The sequence below is a fragment of the Gobius niger genome, assembly GCF_951799975.1.
Source record: "Gobius niger genome assembly, chromosome: 6".
Lineage (NCBI taxonomy): Eukaryota > Metazoa > Chordata > Actinopteri > Gobiiformes > Gobiidae > Gobius > Gobius niger.
Window position 1 is genome coordinate 7,031,897 of NC_136857.1, and position 26,215 is coordinate 7,058,111.

Consider the following 26,215-nt stretch of genomic DNA (forward strand, 5'->3'; position numbering starts at 1 on the left):
ATCGATCCTGGCATTACATTTGTAAAATGTTTTTACTTTGTTTATTAGGTTAAACATATGCACTGTTAAAACCCCTTAATGCTGTGTGTCGCTAATTCACAACCGCTTCTTGCAAGAATTTAGCTTCAGCTTGAAAGCAAAAACACATCCAATCTCTGAGTGAGAGGCGGGACATGGCCACACTGCAGACCCTCCAGAATATCCTGAAGGACAGTTCCTCTCCTCTGCACACCTTCAGTACTCAGACCCCCTCCATTGGATACCAGCTCAGGCACCAAAGACCATATGCAGCCAAGAAGAGCAACACAACCTGCTATGCCAATGTTTAATAAACCTAAATCTAAAAACACTGATAATATTTTTTTTATATAATTAGAAATAAAATTTGTCGTCAATTGGTTAAATAGCAACATAAGAGCAACGAACATTACAGAGGGAATAATGTGAGCTCCTATTCCAAAATGTTGTGAAATGAATCCATATAACAAGGTTTTCCGTATGGCACATCGTCAGCCGGGGATAATGTTTGTGCCTTTAGTCAAAACAATGCACTTATGAAAAAGCCTTTTCTACTACAGATAGAGAGATAAAAGATGAGGGATGAATGGTGACGCAAGGTACAAAGGGGCTCAGAGAAGCCGGCTGCTGACCTGTGAGCGAGTGGAGTGACTGTGTGTATATTTCCCCTGTGAGGGAGCGGCCGGCGGCGCTGGGGTCAGCATTCAGTCCACAGCCTATTGACAGCTGCTGCCGCCACTTTGATGCTCCGTCAGTGTTCAGCATATCACTTTCCCACTCCCCCCCCCTGGCGTTTCTCACTGCCAGCCCTGAGCGCGCGCGTCTGTGTGTGTATGTGTGCCCAACCTGAACGCGCACTGGCCTCTCATTATGCCGCCCATGCAAACTTTGTCTCTTTGCAGCTGTTTAATGGCCGCACGTCTGTTTTTGTTTGTTTCCTCGCCATAAGATTATTGCACCTTTATGGTTGGTCGGGGGGTTGGAATAATCCCTGGCATCTGTTCGGTGAGGGAGGGGCGAGCCGAGAGCCAGAGGTAGATGATTTTTTTCTTTTTTTTTTCTGTTGCTTTAATACAAGACCGCGCGGCCTACTATTTCATCCTCGGCCGCTGAGACCCGGGATCCCGGCTGAATTCTAAAGACGACGATGGAGGAGGCTGCGTGCGAACAGGCTCACAGGTCAACGAAGAGCTTCCCGCTTGCCGTTTATCCATCCCAAAATGAACGGAGAATAGCGGGGATTTATCTAATCACTGCCGTATGGTCTCATTTACTTACAAATGTATGCAGCACAGTAACTTCATTGTGACCCCAACAGGCATTCATTTTTCTTTCTAGCAAACAGTACAATCATCGGCGCCTAACATCACGCCCGCTCCATATGTTTCTTGTACTATTTCCAGTTTTATTGTTTTATCCGTGTGTAGCAGGAGTTTAAAAGCTACAGAGACCGCCATGGGCTAATCTTTTTGACAGGCCCATCCCTTTTGCTATATCTTTCTCTTAATTCATAACTACATCAAGTCATGGTTTCAAAGCCTGCGGGGCATTGTGGCAAGGAGAACAGGAAGTTAATCAACACAGAATTATCTCCCAGCAAGCACCTGGAGGCGAGGGTGCTAGTCCCTCCCCCCTCTTCTGTTGGGACCCCTGCCAGCCCGGGAACCCCTCACGCCCACAAAGGCCCGCAGCTCCCCTGTGGGCCGTGTCTAAAACCGTGCCAGGTCACCATTGGTAATCCAGCCAAAAAAAAAGAGCCTTCTCTAACTTCTCTATGCGGGCGGATAAGAGAGGAAAAAAAAAAAAGACAAAGCTATGCGTGCTTTTTCTGTTGCTTCTTTTGCGAAACCACTTGTGACTCATACTTTACCTTATTCCGCGGCGCGTCTCGGGTGTGGGAGGCGTTACGGCACCATGTGGGATAGCAAAGCAACAATTCAGCATCCTTAAGGAGGGCTTTTTCAGGCAAACAAGGCGATATTTGAAGATATTGCTGCTTTAAAAGTATGTTGACACTCCCCAGCACATGTGGGGGATGATATTGTGTTGAAGAAGCCGGCCCGTCTGCCCTTGCCTCCTCTTTGACAAATGCTCGCGCTTGAAAGTGAATTGCGGCCTGTCGTTGGTAATCATTAGGTTGTCGACCGGCATCCAAAGTGCTTTTATTTTGCCCATTAGTTTGGTAGGAAAATGGCCGGGTATGGGGCCAGCGTGTTGGTCCTTGCACTCCGTCTGATGCAGAAGGCCGGGCAGCGAGCTTTGGCACCATGAAAGCGTTTGAAAGATCTCTATTTATGCCAGTGGCAGTCGGCTGCTGCGTCTCTTTACCAAACACACGCGCGTCTCTGTGAAGCAGCCCGTACACCTAGTAACGTGTCAATACGGGAAGACCTCTTTGTGCTTATTATTCGAAGGTTAAGACGCGCATTGATCCATAAGGGAGTGTCAAGGGCAGATCAAACGGATTTTGGGGGAGGATCGGGCCAAAAATGTTAAAAGCTCCTCCGACTCTCAAACGCGTCAATCTCGAGCGGAGCACCTTGATGTCCTGGGAGGATAGAAGTTGATCAAAGTGTTAGTAACAAAGATGTGTCTGACCTCCACGCCTGTCTTTCGCTTTACTTTTCAGCGTTTACCTGCCCGAGCTCACCGGCGCACACGAGGCCCCCACTTTTTCTTTCTTTCTTTTTTTTCTCGCTCACGTCCTGTCCTGTTTGCACTGCCGGTTAGACTGTCGGAATATCAATGAAGCAGTCTCAGCTATGTATTACAAACACAAGTGAACGGTGATTAAAGATGACAAATCTAAAGCCTTTTCCCCCCCTTCTCTCCCCTCTTCTGTTCCGCAGGAAATCGCGGCTTACTTGATAACATTCGAAAAGCATGAAGAATGGCTAACCACATCCCCTAAAACAAGGTAAGACTATTAAAATTCATGCTAAGATTCTTATCCCTTGCAGCATTCCATTGAGAGAGCCACATTTTTTTTTTGTCATTTTCTATTGTCCTTATGCAATCCTAGCTTCACCTTTGGCTGGTCGAATGGGCCCATTCCCTGCTAAACTGACTTACTCTCTTCAAACCGTGCTGCAGCGTCGATTCCTAATAAGAAACTGACCTGGATTTGTTAAGGGTCATTAACATTTCAGAGATAAAAATTCTAAATTCAACAATCAACTTTGCGATTTGCTTCTTGCAACCGTGGGTTTCCAGAGTCTGAATTATGATTATCAGACCATCAGCATCTCACCAGCTTTTGAGGGGGGAAAAAAGTAAAGAATTTCACAGATAGACCACAGAATCTTAAATCGACTAATAATTGCCCTTTAGCAAAGCAATTAACATAATACGCTGTGGCGCGGCTCCTGCTTTGAATGCTATGCTAATGTTTTCCTATCTGCTGCGTCCTCAGCGCTCGGCTAATGCACGGAGAGCGCCGGGGTTCGTCTGGGTCACGGGCTACACCCACACGAGAAACAAAACGCCAAATTTCACCCGTGATATTTAAATACAAAAAAATAGAAAAAAACAGACGTGCCAGACAAGCAATTAACTTATTGTGTGTTCCAATTGATATCTGCAACAAGAAATCGTTTCTAATTACCATAAACAATTACAACTGTGTCACAAGGACCCTTTTAGACACCAGCCTTTGTTTTGGGTGGGTTTGTTTTCTCAGTGTTATGAGGGAAAAGTGGTCTTTGCCAGTAATACACCAATTAGTTTTTTTTGTTTTTTTTTCAACAGGAAGCACTTAGAAACATCTTGATAGCATTATTATTATCAGATTGTTTTGTTTACCCATTTCTGTATTTCTATAACTGTGAAAACAAAACCAATTTGCCACCGTGTTTCGCCAATGAACTAAAGTTTCAGTTGAGAATCACTGTCATGATTGTCACCCTCGGGGCTAAAGGTTTAGAAACACTGGTCTAGTGCGATGGTTCTCAGCTCTTGTTTCTTTGTTGTTCAAAGCATAGCAAATAATGGCCACAATTTGGGACAAAGAACTTACTAGTACATTTTCCAACAAATATTGATAGTGACTGCACAGTTTAAAACACATTCTGGGGAGTAAAAAATATAAAAAGATGAACTTTGTACGTCTAACCCCTGCCTGACCCGAGCACATTTTCTCCAGTTTGGCTTCATCCAAAACCTAAAAGCTTTAAAAAAAAAAGCATCAAAATAGTGAAAAAAACAAGGATGAAAACGCAGCAAAAAAAGTGACACAAAAACTTGAAAAAAAGTGACACAAAAACGCTTCAAAAATGTGACAACGTGACAACAAAGTTTGTATGTCTTGGCTTTCAAATGAGGCATTACACTTACACTGTTGCTCTCCAGTTGAGAAGCTTTTAGATTTGGGTTGTGCCAAAATGGAAATAATGCACTCGGTTCAGGCGGGGGAGTAAGAGGTTAAACTAATACTAAGAACCAAGTGCATGTTTGAAGAGGTCTAAACACCAGGGTCAGCCGGTTTTACACAAAATAATGCCTCAGACTGAGAGCTATCCACAAACAATATTGCAGTACTGCAAAACATTGCATCCAATGTGATTTGTTAATTTTCTGCATTGGAATTTCAATTACGCAGCATGATTTAAAGCAGAACTAAGTAACTCGTGCCCCTAGAGGCCATAAGCACCACTGCAGGTGTCGTAGGATTTAGCGATTTTTTTTACTCATTAAGTAAATACTACGCTGACAGAAAAGACAAAGGGACAGAGGGATATTGTACATCCAATTACACAATGAATTTTATTTTTTTCACTCAAACTTGGCTGTAAATACTGTTTAAGTGGCGCTAGCCCGCAGTTCGCTTTGCCCGTTAGCCTGTTAGCATCTTCTTCGTGATTCTGTTAGTGTGTATTGACGCCTCCGACCCGTAGGCATCGATGTTACAATTGTGGTTTTCTGGCCAGAGACACCAGGGGGAGATGGAAGACCCCCCAATAATCCCATTAACACTTGTATTACCACAAGAGGGACCACAAATAGGATTTATTAATGTAAAAAAGTTACTGAGTTCGATTGAGCTGTGCTATTCACAATGACAACATAGTTTGAGCCGAGTGAAATGTGTGGAAGTCAAAACTCTGCTAATGAATGTGACTCTGTGTTTGTTGGTTACTTTTGTCCGATTTGTCCGATTTTCCCCTCTCGAAACATCAGGTCTGGATTAACTCACCTGACCTCCGCTGTCTGACCGCTGCTAAAACATAATTCCCGTTTGAAAGTTTACATTTTCATGCATTGGAAATCAGCTCCACATGTTCAACCTTCCTCTCTCATTCCCCTCGGCCGGAGCTGCTCCGCGCTGGCGTTATTAGCCGTCCTCATCCATGTGTAAATGGACGCTAAGCTCACTCCTCCTCACATCGCTCTCTCTCGTCCTCTCCTTTTCACCGCTGCCTCCGAGGGACATTGATAATAGTTTTGCATAAAGACACTGCCAATTAGAATACATTCTCCGGTGTAATTATAGAGCCCGGGCCAAAAGTGCATTAAGCTCACCTGATTTTTTCTTTTTTTAATATATATATATATATCAGAATACCCCGCTCACTGTTCCCGTGTGCGTCAGCTACTGTCAGGCTCATTTTACTTATTAGATATGGCCTGTATATTTTCCATTAGGCTTGACTTTATTACCCCATACACTGTAGAGTAAGTGGCGTAGGAGCAATTACCTCACAGCATCAGGCCGCCTGAACACTGCACATGTCAAAGCAGCATGCCCCCCACAATACTGTACAGCATGAAGTGGTACCTCTGTGTTTACAGGGCAGGAACTCCTATGTTGAAGTCGAATACTAAACATTTTAAAATATACACACAGACTTATAGAGCCAACATGGTAGAGCAATGTATATCTTTGCTCTGCGGTTGTTATAGTGGCCAGTGGTTCTCAACCCATTTTAGCCCCCTCTCCTTTAACTGTAAGTCCAGTTGTTTTGTTGTAGAAGATTGTATTTTTCATTTATTTTTAGCCAGGACAATGCCAGGGTAAAGTTAGCAGGAGAATGTCCTGCTGAGGGCGCCTGTGTGAATTTGGCTATTGTAGAGTGAAGAAACCGTTCTTTACCCAGTGTTGTAAGAACGAAGACAGCTCTTGGCCACAGACTGACACTGCTGGAGGCCTTTGATGCCTCGGACTCTGCTGCCACACTGCCCCGGGATTCGAGCTTCGCGTCATCGTTCAGCGCAGGTGCAAACATGTCAGTGAGAAGAGCCCGCGGTGTCCACAAGAGCAGCACCTGACAACTCAACAGTACGTGCTATGTTTTAGAGGAGCGTCACGCCAGGACAAGCTGTGCGTGCCCAGTACCAGCGTGTTTCACACAACAGAGAGGGGAGTGTTTGTGTTTTTGCCCGTGTCAGTGAAAGGGTAGAGTGCTCTGATGGATGTCGGGGCAGCAGAAGGTTGGGGGGTGTGGAGGCAGGCAGCGGAGTGTACGTATGATTGATGGAAGCTGATTGATGGCCCGCCTCATGTGAAAAGCTCTCTGCTCAAGGTCATGGGTGAAAGGTCAAACTGAGGACACCTGTGGTTAAGTGCAGCCTAATCATTTGTCATCACACGTCTTGAGACGCCGGCGTTTGGGCCTCGCATGGCCGCGGTGCTGTCTGCGCTGCTGCCTGTGTGCGGTCTGACCCTGGTGGGGAATAGGCTAAGTAGGCTAATTCTCCCCCTGCCAGCGCTCGTGGACAGGGTCAGCGGGGCACGATGGGAGGCAGAGATAAGCAGCGGGGTCATGCGTGGAGAGGCGCATTGCTGCGCGGCAAAGCTGCGTGCTTGAAGCAACTCTGACACACGCAGGTCGTAAACATGGGAGAGGAGCGCTAAAGCCCAAGGAGCTGACGCCAGCTGTTTGACCAAGGTGACACAGCACGCAGGACATGCCCTGAATCGAGATGGCATCCTGTCAACACCAGGAAGATGAGATGAAGTGGAGCAATTACATGTGTGCACCAGGGTAGTGAATGCATATCAGCTCTGTCCATACAGTTACAGTGCACTGTGTCGTGCCTTTTGTTTGTTTATCTTTGTAAATCTGAAGTGTGCCAGAGGATAGCGCTGGAATGCTGAATGATTGATGTGCCTAACCCTGGTAATACACATTCCCTTTCAGATAGGAAGTGCAACACTGCTTAAAATCAATACCAGTGTTCTCCCACTGACTGCTTGAACAGCACTACAGCTAATTCAGGCTGCACCTGTCAGAGCCGGGAAATCTTTCCCTACCAGAGCCTTACACTTTAATTTACACCCACAGCCTCACTGGCTTCCACTTCCATTAAAGGGAGAGCCTGGCATTATGGCTTTAATGAAGGCCGTGGCCAGCCCGTGATTTAAGATGGCCGTTACCCTGCACCTTCACTCCGCAGCGGGGAACACACTTAGAGGAACAATTAGGAATTTCCTTCCCTACATCCTTCTCGATGGCCACACTCATTCTTCCCCTCACCTTTAAAGATGTGTCTGCGGTGAGCTGGATGTGTGGCCAGTGGGAGACGCCTGAACAGCAGACACGGACACAGGCCAAAAACTCCCAACGATTACCGTGATTCGATCTCATCATGGCCGCTGTGTTGTGCTCCTGTCGTGAGAAAGCATTTTGTGTCCATCATAAGTGACACAAATGTCTCCTCCAGGTGCTTTCTCACTAGGGTTTGAATGCTGACAGATGGAGAAACAATTGCCCAGAGGTTGTCACATTGATTGGACAATCTAAAGAGCTAATGGGCACCAGTGTGTCGTATAGAGATAGCTCGTTATCCACAGCATCCTTCAAACAGCACTTAAGTGAAGAGGTCACACGTTACTGTTTGCTTTTTTGCGCCTTTGGACAGGTTAAAAGCAGAGCACAAACCACAAGAAGGTCATTAGATAAACTTCCAAGTAAAGTAATTGGCTTTTATTTCATTTTCTTTTTCTTTTAGTCTGTTTTTATGTTAGACAAAGCTAGAAGTTTCACGAGGAGCACGGGCCCGTTTGTGGAATGTAACATATGGGGTGTCTACGCTCCTTTGACCACAAACACACATACGGTCACACGGACTCACAAACAGGCCTTGTATATTGAAACTATCAAACAATAAGCACCAGTCCTTGGAGAAGCCGGCAATGACACTGAACCCTGCCGCCCCCATGTCCCAGCGCAATAGCCCTCTCCTCCCACATTCAGAGCAGCGGCGGCTCCGAAATGAAAGCAAGTCCCTTCAGACAGCTTCCAAAGACAATGCTTTTATTAAAACCTACAGCAGCGGCGCCACCCCAGAGGCACGGCCATAGCCACAACAGAGGGAGCACAACTCACGGGCGCCTCAAATCTACTAATGACTGTTTGTTTGCAGAGCTGGATGTTGTTTGCTATTGTGTGTCAAGCTCATAAATGCATCGTGTTTCTGCTGTGATTGTGCTTGGGCTAACTGAACCATAGAGAGGCCACAGTGTCTCGGTGTTTAATATTATGCAGTTCATACTGTATGTAGTGTGTAAGCGGGAGGTGTGGTGCACGTCAGGGAGGCTGTGAGGATGCATATGCAGATACTTAGAGGTGAAGAATGACAAGTCTGCGTCGTCACCATTGAAACAAACTGTGTTTAGAAAAAATGATCTGAATATATTACTGTAGATATTATCTTTGAGTCTATCAGTCTGACTCTCAATGGGCTGTGGTCTGTGGAGGAGGAGTGTGCAGGATGTGTAGGGTGTGCCTCAGAAGGGCGTCTGGTGGTGTTTGCTCCTAATGCTTTGTGGCACTTACAGTATATCTGGCAGACTTTCAGAGGTGAGTTGAAGAGGACAGGGAGAAAAGGGGACATGTATAGATGCTTTTCTGAATGTGCAATGTTCGTCTGCTAGTCAACCCTTTTGTATGAAGCTTGTGAGAAGTGGTGTCCATTATTTCCCTTTGTTTGACCTTGTCAACTTCCTTTGTTTTGACCAAGTACTGATGAGTGAAGTTTAGTTTGTGACACTTCTCACCTGGCACTCCATCCCGGTGGGCCCTGGAGGGGCAGTTATGTCGTAGCTGGGACTGAGTCTGACAAGGACAGCTCTGGCCACTTGGGGCCGTACAGACTGGATAAAATAAGGCCCACCAGGGAGGAGAGTGAGGACAGGGCTGAGGTGAACACTCCCAGCACAAGGTAAGAGTGAATGAAAGAGGTGGAATGAAAAATAGTCATTGAAAGAGGAGTGAATATGATGGAGCGAGAGCAGTTTAGAAAATGGAAACATGTCGATAAGAGTCATGAACGGATGAGATGGAGATGGGAGAGATGGTGATGGATGGTGAGCAGAAACAGAGAGACTATCTACACAAACAGACAACAGAGCAGCAGAGATGGAATAGAGAGGGATTGAGCTGACAGAGGCCAGTGAAGAAAACACAGCAGATAGAGAGACCGAGACCAGAGCAATAGATTCAAGCGACACATTGAAAAGTCCTGTGGTTTTGGGGCATGGGAGGCACAATGCAAACCGTCAATAGATTACAGCCTGAGCTGGGCCAAGTGCCTGTGCCTTGGACTCCTGGCCAACTTAATAATGCCTCTTGTTTGTCTGTCCTCTAAAGTAATGCCGAGCCGAGCCCAGGGAAGCAGCAGAAGCCTGAGGCAAGTGGAAATAGACAGGGGACTAGATATATGTTACTTCTCATCCCAGCTGCTGTATATTACCTTGGCCAGTTTGCCCAACGGAGAGTATTCAACAGAACAGAGCACATCATCCAGCTTTATCGCCATTATAATCCCTTTACTCTCACCAGGACGGTGGCTGTGCAAACAGCTCACAATACATTTACAAAGTTTACCTGCTGACAGCAATGGACGTCTTTCCACTTTTAAAATAAAGTTAATTCCTGTAAATTTCTCCGTAATCTGTGTGGAATAGCGCACAGTGCAGTGGTATAGACACAGTATAGACTCTGCCTCACAGACGCAGTGGAAGGAGGAAGAGCAGCCAGTGGCTGGCCACAGGAGACAGAGGATAAATAAATAGAGGAGGAAGTTGATGTCAAGCAGGTGTTCAAGGAGAAAGTGTCAGCCAAGCAGGCCGAGATGTGGAGAAGTGCTGCCTCTGCAACCTGATAATAAAGACTTAATTCAATTAGCACTTCTGCACTGGTGAGCAGCGCTCCGCCTGCTGTCACTGAGCAGAGCATGGACACCGCAGAGCACTGCCCCAGACGCCAAGACCCTCTCACCCTCCAGCCTCCTCTATACTCATACTCTCTGCACTGCTACACACTCTACTATGTGTCTTTAGACTCTGTGCCTGCCTTTCTCCTCTTCACATGTACATGCAAACAGCCCAAGCAACCTCTTATTGTCTCTCCCGCTTGTTTCCAAATGGCCCTGTTTGTCAGTGCAGAGCATATCGGCCTGTACTCTGAGGATTGAGATCGTGTCACACCCTTGTGCCCAGTCGGAGCTGTTCTCGAGGCATATGGTGTAGTGGACAAACTTCCTGGGCTTAAGGAGGCTCAGGGTACTTTTAAGTGAAAACAACTACCTTTCTGCCAACTTCACCAGAGCTTGTAATCGCTCCTGTCTGAGTTGTGTTTTAATTGGTCATTTGTGGCTGTCCCGGGAGGTTACAGATAGATCCCAGGAGCTCTCTCACAGCAGGAGGTGTAGGTCAGGGACAGGAAGTGGCGAAGGAACAGGTGGAGGAGTGAGACAAGGACAGGGCACACAGCCGTGTCATCTGTGGCAGTTATGTAAAAGGGAGAAAATAGGTCCTGGACGTCTGCCAAAGAACTGGTGAATCACCAGCTCAGAACATGCACAACATGGGTGCACTGGCACACATTCTGTCCCATTTCTGTGCCCAGCTGAGCTGCTGAAGAGGAAGTGCAGCGGCCATTAGCAGCACATTGCCTATACAGAGTGAAGAGAGACTGACCCCTGACTCATCAGTGCACGCTCAGAAATCAGATGTTTCAGAGGACTCTGAATGCATGATGCCTCAGCAGTCACAAATTCACACCATGGCAATTCATTTTTAATTTAGTCCTAATTATCTTAATACTAGTACTTAATTCAGCACTTACAAAAAATAAAAAATACTCTACAGTACACTCGAGCTGTGTCCTTTCTAAGATGTCCACACATAGGCGGGAGATTCTCATATCTCAGCCCTGTTCTCCGTCAGTGTGTTACCCATTGGCACTTGAAACGGTTTCATTAAAGATGAAAGAGGATTGAGTGGGTGGAATTTGGAAGATAGCCAAGTAATAATTTTGCATCAGTGAACTAATCAATTGCGTATAAGTCAATTGATAAATTATTAAATCTTAGAGTGGGGAAAGGGGAGGAGATTTCAGAGTGTGTAATTAATATTCATTATTAAGAAAGAAATCATTTATTTTGTGCAGAACAGTTGGTATAATTGGTTGTGTGTGAGAGGACATTGCATTGAAGGAACAGGTCTGCACAATTAGAAGAAAGAGGTTTGAAGTCTGTCTGGCCCCTGGTCACACTCATCTCTCTGTAATCGCTTCTCCGGCAGCTCCACGGCCATCTTAATCTCAGCTCCCTCATATCTCTGCTTGACTGATAGAACTCTGTGTGAGATAAATAAATAAGAAGATGATGGATCTCCCTTATCCACACCATGAGCAAAGATAATTAACAAGCCCGTTAAAAATGTCTGCACGCTACACCTGCATCTCCCTGCCAGGCTGCTTTGTATTTGTTTACTGTACTCTCAATATTTCATCATTTGACTGAAATCTTTCAGTTTAATTTTTTTTGAGGGAGGTGCCTGTGAGAGTTATGAAGACAGGTCAGCCAAGATTTAAAGTAGCTGTGGATGTGACCCAAAGAAGTGTATTACTGTATGCATTAATGTGATGGCAATATGATTATGTTGGAAGGGACATGGAGGTTTTCAATTATTTACAGGTGATGTGCCCATTGAATTGGCAATAAAGTGGTTCGTAAATTACCTCCTCTGTCTAATCAAGCCTCCAGCAGAATAATGGAGCTCTGCCAAAGAGGAAGCGCTCCCGTTTCCTCAGTGTTTTGAGTGGGGAGTGGAGCTGGCTGGTCTTACAGCGGGATGATGACACTCTCCAAATGACATTGGTGAAAGGCAAGAAATGTGCCGGTGAGTGCATGTTTAAAACCTCTCCACTTCATCACTGCTCAGTGCTTTACTGCGCTTTATGTCACCAGACAATGATACAGTGACAGCCAAGCATCAAAATGTGCAGCACCAGCACCTAATGTGCACCTTGGTTTTGTGGCTGAGAGAGAGGGGAGACAGTCTCACAGTATAAAGAGCTGGAGAGAGAGATATAGTGCTGTGAAGATGCTTGAAGGCATCCAGGGTTTTGCTGTGACCAGACCGTACGGCAAGACAAGGCTTAAGACAGGTCTTGGACACAGGAGAAAATGAGAGCGAGCAGGAGGTGGCATTCACCCAAGTGTTTGAGACAGAAATCAAACCCATGTCTCTGACTCTGTGTCCGCTCTTGCTCTGATGTTTTAGTCCAAGCACTGTCCACATGGCAGCACATAATGGCGTGGCACCATTAACTCATAGAATGCTCACCTTGCTTTCCGTAAGGAGTCACAAAGCACAACCTACGTGTCTTGTGTTCCTCTGCATGTGATTGAGGGGGTTGCTCTCTGCACAGTTGAACAATGACCTCTTGATTATACGAAATCATAGAGCAGTTAAAAGGCCTTTTTAAAGATTTATGGTCAGTGTGATTTATACCACGTCCTGTTGTTATCCAGAGCTCAACAAATGATGTATTGTAGCGGCCTGAGAACCACTGGATTAACACAGCAGTCCACAGAGCACCTTTCCAATTGTCCTGATAGGTGTTAACCATATTGACTGCTGTTGTGCCTGAGGTTTGTTTTCTTCACCTCAAACTGTGTTGACAATCTTACAGGACTTACAGTGTCTTGGGTAGTATTCTATTAAACCCATTTTAAAGACACAAAGACAGGGATTCACCTATTCCACCCACTACCAACACAATCCATAAGCACCTTAGGCGGTTTACACTATAGAAGAGCGGCAGAGACATGACAGGGAGATGGAGAGGCAAAGGGAAGTGAGATAAAAGTGCAGTGTAATGGAGAGAGATTACCTCCTACAGCTCCACTGTCTTTGGCTCCCAGAGATGTTCAGGTGAATGCTGTGGTCTGTTCTTAAGCCCAGAGAATGTGAGGTGCTTCACCCACAATTACAGCACACGGGGATTAGTGCTGTGTGGGAGGTCGGGCTGTTTGTGTTTGCTACTGTGCATTTCGACTGTCAATCTGTGTTTCCTTTGAGTTATATTTGGAAACATTACAAATAAAAGCAGATGAAGTAAAGTCAGTTAATAACAATTTCCTCGACATTCTCCAGATGTGTAAACAGCCATTGTCTGTGCGTCTGTTCCAATTCAGTTCCAAATCACTCACATTTATGAGGAGCTGACACAATAGTCACTAGGGGACAGAGCATCAGGGTTATTATGAGTTTAAAGCACTTAAAGCTTTGGTCAAACTGGCACAAGCTGCACAAGTGTGGAGACATGCTCCAGTTTGTGGAGAAGTCGGTCCCAGCAGTGTGTGCTTGAGTGTCTGTGTTGTGAATGAACATATGCGGGCGCTGGCCTGTCTCCAGGAGCTGTAAGAGACCTCTGTTTGGCTTGTGGCACACTCCGTAAGCTCACCGCTTCAGACAGATTCTGTATCACAGCATCTAAGACAGGCTCTTTAGAGCTGTCCCTAAGGTCACACATGGAGTTTAAGGGCTTTTCTGAGGCAAAGAGGTGTGACTCAGTCTGAGAGTGCCCTCTCTCCTCCATCTCTCTCTCCTTCCCCTGTTCTCCACTCAAGAGTCATGGGGAGCACACTCAGCGGTAAACCAATTTCATTTAGTATGTTTTCACATTTTTATCCAATCACGCCACGCTCTGAGCTTTCAAAAGCCACATGGCGCTTTTATTGGGGCCTAATTAAAGATCTGTGATTTAATCCATGTAATTTAATCGAGATCAGTCATGGGTGTAAGATGTAGCTCTGCTCATGAGTAAGTGATGTTAATGCACTCTAACACTCTCTCCTCACTGCAGGTCAGACACCGAGAAGCTCTCGTGTCCGTTTGTGAATATTCCAACCTGCGGTGACTGTGTTGTGTCTTATCAAATGCACAGGTGGTGTGACTGTGACAGTCTCAGCTCTAGAACACAGACGCCCAGGTGGTTCCTCTGCCACCAGCAGCTCTGTGCGCTCCAACCATCCGCTCAGTAATTGCCTCCTGGCTCGCTCTCTGTTCTCATTCACTTGCTTCTCAGTATTCAAAAAGTGGCTCAAGTGCTTTGATTGTTAGTTTTGTTTTTCCAAGTGTCTCGATTATTGAATGATTGGTGCCTGGCTGTTTTATTACAAATGTTCAAGCAGAAACTCATGTATCGCTTCAGTGTTGTCTCAAGCTTAAAGGGAAAATAGTATTCTAAATCACCATTTTTAGATTATAAATGTTTTTTCTTGTGACAACAAACCTGGAGTTGTGTTTTGTTAAAACGGTTTCTCTCCCCTCTGAGCCGCCAGGGAGCAAGTCCAGGCATTTTGTTGTGCTTAGCAATGAGAGCTGGATTACTTTTCCACACATTGTCCATATAATGTTTCAAAATTGTAATCCTCAACGCGAGCATTTGCACTATCCTCACCAATGTAACGTAAAAACTTGCAAACAATACAGCCATGCAAAGCTGATTTTGATCCTAGCATGTTCACTCAGCCACACAGAAAGTAATTGTAGTATATTGTAATATTGTAATATATTCTAGGGTTTTTCGGGCAGAGAATGTAATGTTTGTCTGCACAGAGAAAGCAAAGAAGCCTAGGGTTGACTTGGGGTGACACATTGCGTGCTGTGAGGAGTCTAGACTTCCAGGGAGAACAGACCAGACAGAGACTGCAGGGAGACTGTGGACCTTGGGGAGAGGCCATGTCGAGTGCAGCACATGGTTGGAGCCCCAATTCAAAATCACGACCTGCCTTCAGCTCTGGGACAATAGCGTCACTGGCAGTTGACACGAGGCGCAGCCACTTCTTGGCCCATCATTCACTCAGCCTCACGTCAATGTCATCCCAACCCGCTTGTACGCAGACCGACTTACCTCCATGTTAAAACTCATGAAAGTGGGAGGTAGTCCGCCATTAAACGTAAAATATATGCTGCCACGAGAACTTGCATCTTTCTCACCAGACCGAGGAATGTGACAGGTATAGGAGATGTGCACTATTTCTAACTTCCTGTCCCAGGTCTGCCATGCTAAACTGCCTGCCGTTTTATTATAGTCACAAATTCGGGGGCGCGGTAGACTCTTATACCAGGTAAGAGCTCTTTTTTTGTTCTCCGTGGCATATGAGGGGGAATGTGATGACTAATGTCTCCTATGTGTTAAACTGCAGTTCATCTTTCTAGCTCTCATTATCCTGGAGCCCTGTGCAGCAGCGGAGAGGGCGGCAGGCGGAGGCATCGCTACATTCAGCCATATGCTTCTCAGGGCTCCGATCTGTCAGAGTGTCAAGACATGTGGAGGCAGGGGGTGGAGTGAGGCGCTGCGCTGTAGGGGGCGCTCTTTACTGATGCGGCCCACGAAAAGATGAGAGAGTGTAAACACAGAGCAATTCACAAGCCCCGGGTGAGCCGTTTTAAAAGGCACTCAGTGCCAGCAAGCGCCCCTCCTATTTCTATAGATCCATTATGACTGCGGACATAGGAGACAGTATATTTTCACATGATTATAGTTTATTAAGACAAACAAGTTAAGTTATAATTTCATATATCTGCATAACAGCATAGTTCTAGATGTGCTTTTGAGATTGTTTTGACAACCAAAGATTGACTTGATGCACTCTTTAATCCACAAATCTGATGCAATGTCCTCTGCTTTTGTTTTACAAGTGGCTTTTCATCTGGGGCTTTTGTAAACACCAGAATGATGGCTTTTCTCTAATGTTTGCCCTTGAATGACTTTATATTATTGTCATGTTCACAGTAGGGTTTGAAAACACAGCCGCCGCACTGTTTTCTATTCAACATCTCGCGGAATTTATTTTAGTGTTAGTATTTTTGAGGGTGATCAGACAAAGAGCAAAACTAAGGAGAAGTTGGTGAAGTCCCCTAAAGTCATAATCCCCAAATGGATTTATATCTTTGTCAGGGAGTCGGGAGTTGAGAGAGAACATACCTTAGATAAAGAACATAGTTTATTGTGGTTGTACAAACATCTTTCAAAACAAAATCACCTCCTCCCCATTAACTCAGAGGTGCTGTGTCTATGGCTGGATGGCTGCACAATGTGCTGGAAAAACTGGGATTGACTCTGAAGAACTGTTGTGTAATGGCAAGAGACAGGACGAGATGGAGATGGCTAGTCGGTTTTTGGTCACCAGGGGTCAGAGTTGACCTGATGGGTGAAATTTTATTACAATGGTTGTTCAATATGCATACACTGTATATTTTAGTGTTGTGCATGGTCACAGGAAAGCTGTGATGCTCCCACTTTAGATGAATGTAAACCTGGTAATGCTGCCTATGTGATGCTTTAGCTGTTAAGCCTATTACTGTTGTTCTTTCAAACAGGCTTAGTTTGGAGCAGATTGTGATTGTGAGGGTGGGTCTTACGCATTGTTATACAATACTAAAGCATGTTTCCTAATTAAATCACCTCATCCTGTGTAGCGTGGAAGCTAGCGGTTCGGCAGATGTAGCGCTATGTTAAACTTTATGTTGCTTGAAAATGGCTTCCGCTCCAAGAGCGTTTGAGACAGGGATGGTTTGACTGTAAAATGATGTGTTTTATGGCACCGTTATCAGGGCGATATTCCTTAAAGATGCAGCGCAGCACCCTGGCATTCTCCGTCTGTGAGAAGGAGCAAATTGATATGAACAGATCAACAGAGCTGTGCCCTTCTGGATGTCCTTGGCACCGCACTTGGCCCTGAAATTGATTTTGCTCCATATCTTGTATGCCAAAAACCCTCATTGAGAGATTTTATACTCCCACAGCTGACACTTTGAGTTCAGGTTTGGAGAGGACACACTGTTGGAATGTCATTTATCCTGCTCATTTATTTCCCCCCTCACTATAGAAACTTAATAGTGTTTGAGCAAGGCATTTGTCATTTTGTTTATGTTTATGTTGGGGTAAATGCATGTTTGAAAGCCTCTCCTATCGCATACGTTGCCAGGAGCAGAGAAATTGCTTTTGATTTAATAGCTGTTATGGCTGACTTGGTGTGTTGCACAAAGTCTGCTCTGTCCTTCCCTTGCCTCTGAGTCCACATTGTTTCACACACACACAAACACTCTGGCTGTGCTCCATTAAGTGGGCAGTGTCGTGCACAGGAGGCTGACGTCACTGCTTGGCTCGCAGATACGGGACGGGCTGAATGTATGCACCTCACTTTGTGTGGCAGCCTCTCCTTTATTCTCAGTGTCCTTATTGTTCCTCTGCAGGGACTCGCCTGACGCTGTCTATGTGCAACTCTGTGATTTATATTGACGAGCCTGAAATCTTCAAAGGGCTAAGAACAGGACAAAGATCTAGGATGGAAATAAATTGTGTAGTTTTTTAATTAAAGGCCCTGTACCCGTTTCCTTTTCCTTGTAGTGAAATTAAATTTGTATATTGCAAAAGCATGCATTGTAAAGCTTCTTTATCTATCGTAAACTTTGTTGTTGTCATCACGGGAAGTTAGAGAGGCATTAGGAAAGTTAGGAATGAGTTTAAAAGAAAGTTGGAGGAAACCTGACACAGAAAGAGCAAACTGCACATAGAGAGGCCCCACACGGTGTCAGAATATTTGTTTGCAACATACAGACCCAAGTTTTGAAAGAATTGTTCATGTTGAGACAGTACTTCCACTAATCCAACCCACCGTATGCAAATCATAGTTGCAGTGAAGTATCATGCATATGTATTAGCACAGTCAACAACACAAACTTCTAATCTAAGCATTTGGCCAAATGTCACTTAAGTGTCATTTAGGATGGCGCACTGTGCTTGAATTTCAATGCCTGCTCTGCGCAGTATCCAAGCCCGGATCCATGGTAGATGTGTAAATCTGTGGTGTGATTGGAGGATTCATCCCATAGAGACACGCTGCCACTCTTCAGACCCTCCCTCTGGGCCGAGCTGGCATCATCTCAGCTCCTGCAAACACAATACAACAAGACGTAGCTGGAGGAAGTTGAAGATTTTTTGCTGAAGTCTGGCTAAAGTCCTGAGACAATTTTTTTTCCCCCTTCAAGACACGGGAGGTAGATCAGACTCGTGCAGCATTGACAGTCTTTTGTGTATTCACGCTATGTTACGATAATTTATCAAGAGTTAATTAAATTTTGACTCTCCAGTGGTTTAAAAGAAGATTGGCAGAGCAGTTTAGACAGCGCTGCCTTATACAATTTCATTCCATAAATGTCCCTCCACATAAACCCATTTCGCTGGCATTGTTTCAGCAGCGCTCACCTCATAGATTACAAGGTCAATGCTAATCACTGCTTACATAATGAATTTGCATCGTATGGGCTTTCAGTCTTAATGACACCAGTGGAAAAATGCTATCTCACGCCTTGCTTCAGAATGCCCCATCGATGCACAAACGCCGTTCTCTGTAGCGATTAAGAAAGCCTTGACACATGGCTAATGTTGTTATCATGCTGCTCCAACCACTGGGTGACCATTTGCGCCTTGTTCGTCGGGACATTGACATCCCGGAAGGCGCTTAATGGCGTAAAAGCAATTACTCCAAATTAATAAATCATAAAGCGTCGTTTTACATGGTTACCTGTTATGGCATCTCAACACATTGTTATTATCTGTTATGTGTTGGGCTGTCACCATAACTAAATTTGAAGATAAAGCGATGAAGACCATGAGACTAGACCGTTACATGCTTGCGGTCGCTCATGATAATTGTATGTGTATTGTACTTGATTCACTATAACAATGATGCAAATGACTTAATTTAGTGATGGAATAAAACTTGACAAGTGCAACGGAAAGACAAAGCGAGAATAGCATCAAAATGACCCAGGAACAGGAGTGTTTTTAATGATAAACCTTTGTATATTATGCAAAGATGTCTACAAGCGGCATCCCTTAAAGTGACAGGTTTTAATGCTTTTGAAAATATGACTTATTTAGAAGGACATTAGTTAAGTTCATCAGTTGCATAATTATCATTTAATTTCAGTGAAGCAGCAATTTTAATGAAGAAATATTAGGAAGAAAAGTTATTTTTATTTGAATTTTTAAAGGGGCTAGATGCAAGTTGGCCATTTTATACTCACTACTGCCACCTCAGGTCATGCATGTAACTGCATCTTCTATATAGCTCGTGCATGACGGCACTTCGGACTGGAAGTAACAACTTTTTGAGTGAGGATTTTAGAGGCAGTTGTGATGAATAGGTCTGGGCTCATCCTATACCTTAGGACATTGCTTTGGGGGATGAAAATACATTTTAACATTTTTAAACTCTATATAGTCCCTTTAAGCTGCTGACAGGAAGTGACATAGATAAAGGTTTAAGTTCCATAGAAGTTTGACTAATTTCCCATTGACTTAACATGGTTGCACGGCAACAGTTTAAAATAATTTAATTAAGATGATTGTTTGCCTTCATCTATGTCACTTCCTGTTTGTGTCCAATAAGGAAGTGAAAGCATGAACATTACAAAAATGGCCAAATGAAAGGAAGCTGGCATGACGGCACTTCAGACCTGAATTAACACCTTTTTGAGTGACAGTGCAGGATTTTAGTGGCAGTTGTGGTGAACAGGTTTCTACACATTAGGACGTTGCTGGAACATTGCTAGTCCCTTTAAATTGAAATCCTGTGCTTTCATAGTGTAATGACTATTGATTAATCAAAGCCTTCTGCTTGTTCAATTGATTGCCAAAATGATTTAGCTCAGCCCTATTTGGCTGATAAAAAAACACCACACAAATAAAGATAAATATACTGTAGTATAAATATTAATCTGTGAATATGAAATATTCTTTTAGATATACCGACAAGTCGATGCCGCGATCATCATAATATGGCCCCATTTTGACGTTCTATTTTTACACTTGTTGCTCTTCTGATCGTTTTGACAATAGCAGGAGCTTAACTTGTGCGTAGCTGGTGTTTTGCAGCTCATTTACTTCACAAAAGAAACGCGCGCACCCCTCGCTGGCCTTTCTACTTTTAATCCCGGACAAATGGTGAATGATTCACAGAGCGAGGAGTCCTTTTGAAGAACAAAGTGAGCCTGCCACAAACAAGTTGCCACAGAAGCAGAATTCCGTCGCCGTGTAACGTTGCGCGCTTTCAAGACAGGGGAGTGGAAAGCATCCCTCACAACAAAATGATATAAATTACCACTGTTATGGTCTATACGGTTCAATTTAATGTGCCTGTAATGATAAATTATTTTGGTTATGAATCTAAAGTGGACCTTAGTGCAGTCGGAGCAGCAGGACTGTTAGAACAATTGCAGCTGTCTCCCAGGGCTGTGGCCATTAGTCAATAAATTAGAAAGTAATTAGTTTCTGCTTCTGTGGCTCTATTTGAAGCGCTTCACACAGGTGTAATGAAAATTTATTGGAGCTGTTGATCCGGAGGAGGAAAGAAAAGTCGAGGATTTGTAGCGTGCGAGTGTAACACAGGGTTTCCATCTGCCCGAGTCCTTTGTTTGTGAAGGTAAAGTGCACCGAGATGACCAAATGCTGAGACCTGACTGAACATCGTCACTGTGCCAAGAGCTTTTTCTTAGTCTTTTTTTCTGGCTCCTGGATGCAAATATTAAGTGGTTTGGTGTAAAAGCCTTAAATTAATTCAACCAATCAACCTCCAGACATTTATGCACTTTTGTAATTTCAGCTTTGGTCTCATTAGTAGCACTAATACCAGCATTAATGCAAAAAGAAGCAAGCCTCAACCCAATTTTACTACTAACTGGCTCATTTTCTTAATTGGAAATCATTAAATGCTGTTCCATTTGTGCTGCATTTGGACTCAGCCTGCACTGGATAAACAGACGGAAACAATAGGAATAGTAATAGACCTTATGATGAATCATGCGCTTCATTTTACCTTGAACACGTTCCAAAATGTGTTTTATTCCAGTCAACAAAGTCATCCTTTTTTGTTTCATTGTTGATATGATCTTTCGACTGGTTTGACTGAAGGTTTGATACCAGGTGCCCTTCCATGAGATCTCAAGAGATTACTTTTTGCCACTGTGACATTTTCAATGCATCGAGTGACAAAGTTACTGATAGACAGCTGCGCAGTGACAGGTCCATGTATATAGGCAGCAGCACATATGCTGAGTAATTTCCTGGCCTCAATATCGGGAGTTCACCTTAGACAATTTGCAGAATGTCTCTCTCTGCTCTTCATAGCAAACCTCCTGGTGTTTGTGTATACGTTAAATAATAGGCCATTGCTATTTTTCTTCGAGAGGCACAGAGTTTACTGCTAAACACATTGTTTTAAATGCACAGCTGTGTTTACTAGCTATAATAAACTCCATCGCAAGAAATCTTGATTAAACTTCATCCGATTTAGATGCTAAAATTGAACATTGTCTCCCTCTCCCTGGAAGACAGCTAGTTCCCTGCACTGCCTGTTCTTTCTGACTCTGTGTGCATTTTGGCTAGCGGGCATCTCCCATTCCTTTGTTCTCGGTCCAACTTGTTTTTATCCGATGTCATGTGACACGAGGGCTGCGCCTCACTTTGACATAAAACAAGGCGAAACCTCAGACTTGAGCCGTCAGGTTTACCTAATTGAACAGCCTCACATGGCTCTTTCATTGTGTGTGGATCAAGGCAGTGACTGTGAGCTTGCGGTTGGCAGACAACAAGAAGGCTATTTGTTTTGTCTGGTGGAATGTAAGGTCAACAGGAAAAGAAGAACAGAAATTGGAAAATGCTCACACCGCCATGATGTCAATGAACGGCTTGAAAAGAAAAACAAAGCGGCGGATGTGTGTGTGAGAAAGAGGAATGCGCGGAGAAAAAATATGATGTGGCAGAAAAGAAAGAGTGACTAGTCAAAGGCAAAATGACGGAGGAGCTGCAGAGGAACAGGGGAGACGGATAGATGAGGACAACGAGGCCCGGGCCGCAGCCAATTAGAATAAAATTAGTTGGACCTTGGCAAAGGCTAGGGCACACAGTAGGGCATGAAGAGAGGGGAGGAGTGGGGAGGGGGAAGGCGGGCGGGGAGGGAGGGAGGGGCAGCAGCGTATCCCGGTGATTAAAAACAAATGATTAGTGGTGCGCGAGGCAGAGGGCCGTGCAACCGGGGGTCACCTGAGCCTACGGGGACTGAGGAGGTCTAATCGTAATGAGACCAACCTTCTCCCAGCAGCTCCTCCTCACTCCTGCTCCAACAGTCTCCAACTCATCTCCACCACCTCCACTGCCCCACCATCGTAGTATTAAAACCTTGTGTACGCTTTTGGTGAGCTGAACCATTGGTTTTTGGGGGCCCCTAGTGGCTCTGCAGAGTCTGCTTATGCCAGGGCACGCTGCTGCTTTACATAGTGTTGTATTCACACCGCTCTTACAGACAACTCTATTACAATCTATTGCTGCTGCCTCGGGCTGTGCTGTTGTTTGAGACGGTGGACTTTTTTTGTAATAAGGAAACATTCATGGCTCTTTGTTTTAATCCAACATGTACCGGGAGATTGATGAAGAGGCCATTTGACGTTTTTAGTGCTGACACTCTGATATCAATTCACCCAGTTGATTCAGTCAAGGCAAATATCCCATCCTTTTGCCACGTATCCCTAGCATGGTAAAGCTGAGGTTATCAAATTATTATTTTTAAAAGAGTAAACTTAGATCTGCATTGTAAACGCGACATTTGTGAAAGAAAAGCAGACCATGTGTGCAGTTGTGTGTCAAAATATAACGCATTTCCCTTCAGCACCAACAAGGAAGTCAGAAGCTAAATTGGCACAGGGTTTGCATTGGCGGTCTTGCTATGAACTCGGCCTGAGACAAGTTTCTAATTAAATGAACTATTGGGATGTGAGGGAGGGTCTGTGATAGCTAGAAACGCATTTCGGCGATCGAGATTTTACTCAACTACCTACAACTTTAAAGGTTTCATAAGAGTGTAATTCAGGTAGTGCAACTTTAAAGCCTATCATGCAAAATCCACTCTCTTGAGGTTTTATCCATTGCGTAAAGCAGTCTCTAGTTAGCTGATAATGAAGGCTTGTTTTTTTCCATTTAAGACTGACTAAGAATTCCCACGGCTGCCTGCAGAGGGCGCTCCGTACAAACGCCGGCAAACAAACCAACGCTGTCCTTGGTGGTGAAGTGTCCCATCCAGACACAGAAAGGATTTTACGTTCTCAATCGTAAAATATAACTTTAAATGGCTATTACTTGTCATTCTCTCTTCTTTTTTTTCTACTTTTGTGTTGTTATCTATCTATCTTACACTTAGCTTACAATGAAAGTTGTGTTTTTGTTTCTTTTTTTGTACTTTGTACCTCTGCAGCTAGTATCGAGAGTGAAACATGATGTCTGTATTTCACATGCCTTCACAGTACTTTCTCAACTTCTTTCTAATTGAGATGAGCCCTGCTATAAAGGCCCCTCACACACCCTGAGGAGCAGTGGAGCAGTTAATCAGCTTCTTCTTGTGATGTCCGCCATGAATAGGTAGAGATATCATTGTGTCTTTTTTCTGGGGAGGCAGCCAGGGTAACACCAATACGCTGCAAATCAACAGGCAGTCATGCAGAACATGCAGGCAGCTCAGATAGCTCCAGGGAGAGATATTCGCCTCTGAAATGCTACTTCAAGGCCCGACTTAGCTTAATTACTAACCTTTGCAAGTTGCCTTTTGAAATATTAACAAGTAGCCCCAAATTATGTTTAGCTTTGTGAGCTGAACCCTCGTAACAAGGCAGATCTGTGTTGTAGTTCGATCTTAGTTTTGTTGTTCCTTTTTAATTGAATTTACTTTTTCTATCTCTTGGTTTCATAGTTTCTAGTGCTGTGTCTTGGATAAGCAGGATGTCTTCTCATGTGTTTTGAATAAGCAGTATTTCCTCTGTAGAGAAGACTGCAGTTGGCCTGTCCACCCTCAAGGACTGAGAACATCTGAAGATGTGTCAGAAGAGTGAGTGAGTCTTTCAGCTGGGCCCTCACTCAGATGTGTGCTGAGGCCCATGAGAAAAGCAAACACTGCCCCAGGTCCAGTGCACAGGTCGGCAGCTGAGGGAGGGCTCTGAGATGGACCTGAATAAAAAGAGCCTTACACAGGTGGATTGGGGGGCAGACAGTGTAATTCAGCCTGTGTTCCACTCTATACAAAAGAATGAGCTAGAGACAGCCTCATGCACAGAGGGAGAGAGGCAGGCACTGACGAATAGACAGGGTACTATATGTGACCATTGTTTGAGTTCCCAAATTGCTCTGTTGTTGGCCTGCGATTATCTTTGCTACAAGACACCATGATGAGTTTGGGAAATGTCGAAAAAGAGAGGAAAGGAAGCAAATAAAGGCCTCCCTGCTGGCCCCCTGTGATGACTTAGCCAAACCAGGAGACTTATAACACAGGCTGACACCGAGGCCCGGGGGCTCAGATCACTTTGAAACAAGAAAAGGAGAAACAGTAAAAGTGCCAGCGTTTGCTACATGGTCCACTACGTAATGCACTGTATTACAGTGGCCCAGGATGGCCTCTGCTCCCAGGTGAGGGGGCTGTATCAGCTGTGGGGGTGGACAGGAGCCTGCTCAAGTACACGACAGGGTCACAGGTCCCTTTGGGACAGCTCTCCCCGAGCGGCTGGGCAGATGGGGCTGAATGAGCCTGCTGCAGACAGGTGGATGCCTGTCACCCTCATTTCGCCAGCGCAGGCTGCAGGTGGCCTCTTGTGCCTCTGTGAGGTCACCTTCATATGGCACTCCCCCCTGGGTCCTCTGCCTTCATACATACAGTGTATGGACCACAGACACAGCTCTGAGGCGGCGGCACCTGGGACTGCCAGTGTAAACAGTGGCTCTCAAGGTTGAACCCAGGTGTTTCATTTCCATTAAGGTCCTCATCACAGCCGCCTCCTCCGTCTGACTTTGGTCATAACACAGACAGAATAGTCATTAGATTTCACATTACCTCCTCTGTGCCTTTGTAGATGTTGAGATGCACAGGGTCTATTTTAGATGACTGCATATGAAATAATTATCTGGCGGCTCTCTGCCCCCGACATCTTCAAAAGAGGATGTTCCATTGATGATTTTTGCCCTACATCAGAGCTTTGCTCTTGCCACGACTCTAAAACCCAATATAGAGTGATTAAACTAACAAAGTGACATCAATAAAGACAGAAGTGCTCCGTAATTACACTGTGTGCTAGGACATCATAAGCAGCCAGTGTCATCACCCTAACCAAGGAAATAAATCGATGGCAGACAAAGGCCTGCTTTACGATGCTTCTCCTCTGACACACACAGCCAACTATAAACAGAGTAAGGCGAGAGTTTAATGGCAATCTTAAAGTTGTGGCGGCCACTAGCTTGTCTTTACTGCCGCTGCCCAGCACTACAATGAGTGCCTTGGCACTTTGAGCACTGGCCCCTCTCCTTCATTAGATGTGCTTAGTCCTGTGTCTTCTATATGGTGCCCTCTGGAGGGACATGAGTGGCAGGCCACCCTCTCCTAATAACTCTGTTACAGTCCCATATGCACACACACGCACCAGTCAGACAGACACACACACACACACACACACGCACACACACACACACACACACACACACACACACACACACACACACACACACGCAAGCACACAATATTATACTGTGGGATTTTAGATTGGCATTCCCATGATGCCACTTTCTGCAGCAGGCCTGTGGATGCTAGGCTAAATGTCAGGGAAAGATATTTAATTCTACGTGCACATACACATAAATGGCTGCGACTCTCAAAAATAGCTCTCGCTGATAGTGAGTGGAGTGTTGGGCTAAATGTCAAGGGATGATGTAAATTCATATGATAGCTTCCACAAGTGCTTTATCACCATGCTGGACACATCAGTGTCTCATTGTCCTCTAAGAATTCTCCACCGCAGGACAGCAGCAAATATTTTAACTGCCTTTGTCATGTTTATGTTCAAGAGGCTATAGTCACTGCATTT

At 44.8% G+C, this 26,215-nt stretch overlaps 1 protein-coding gene across 5 annotated transcripts in view; it reads left to right on the forward strand.

Moving 5' to 3' along the window:
• Positions 1-26,215, forward strand: part of camta1a (calmodulin binding transcription activator 1a) — a 305,880-nt gene that overhangs the window by 133,055 nt on the left and 146,610 nt on the right. For all 5 annotated transcript variants that reach the window (XM_079558153.1, XM_079558154.1, XM_079558157.1 and 2 more), the window contains one exon: positions 2,868-2,935. In XM_079558153.1, coding sequence (XP_079414279.1) covers positions 2,868-2,935 — 68 coding nt within the window. The remainder of the gene's footprint in view (positions 1-2,867; positions 2,936-26,215) is intronic.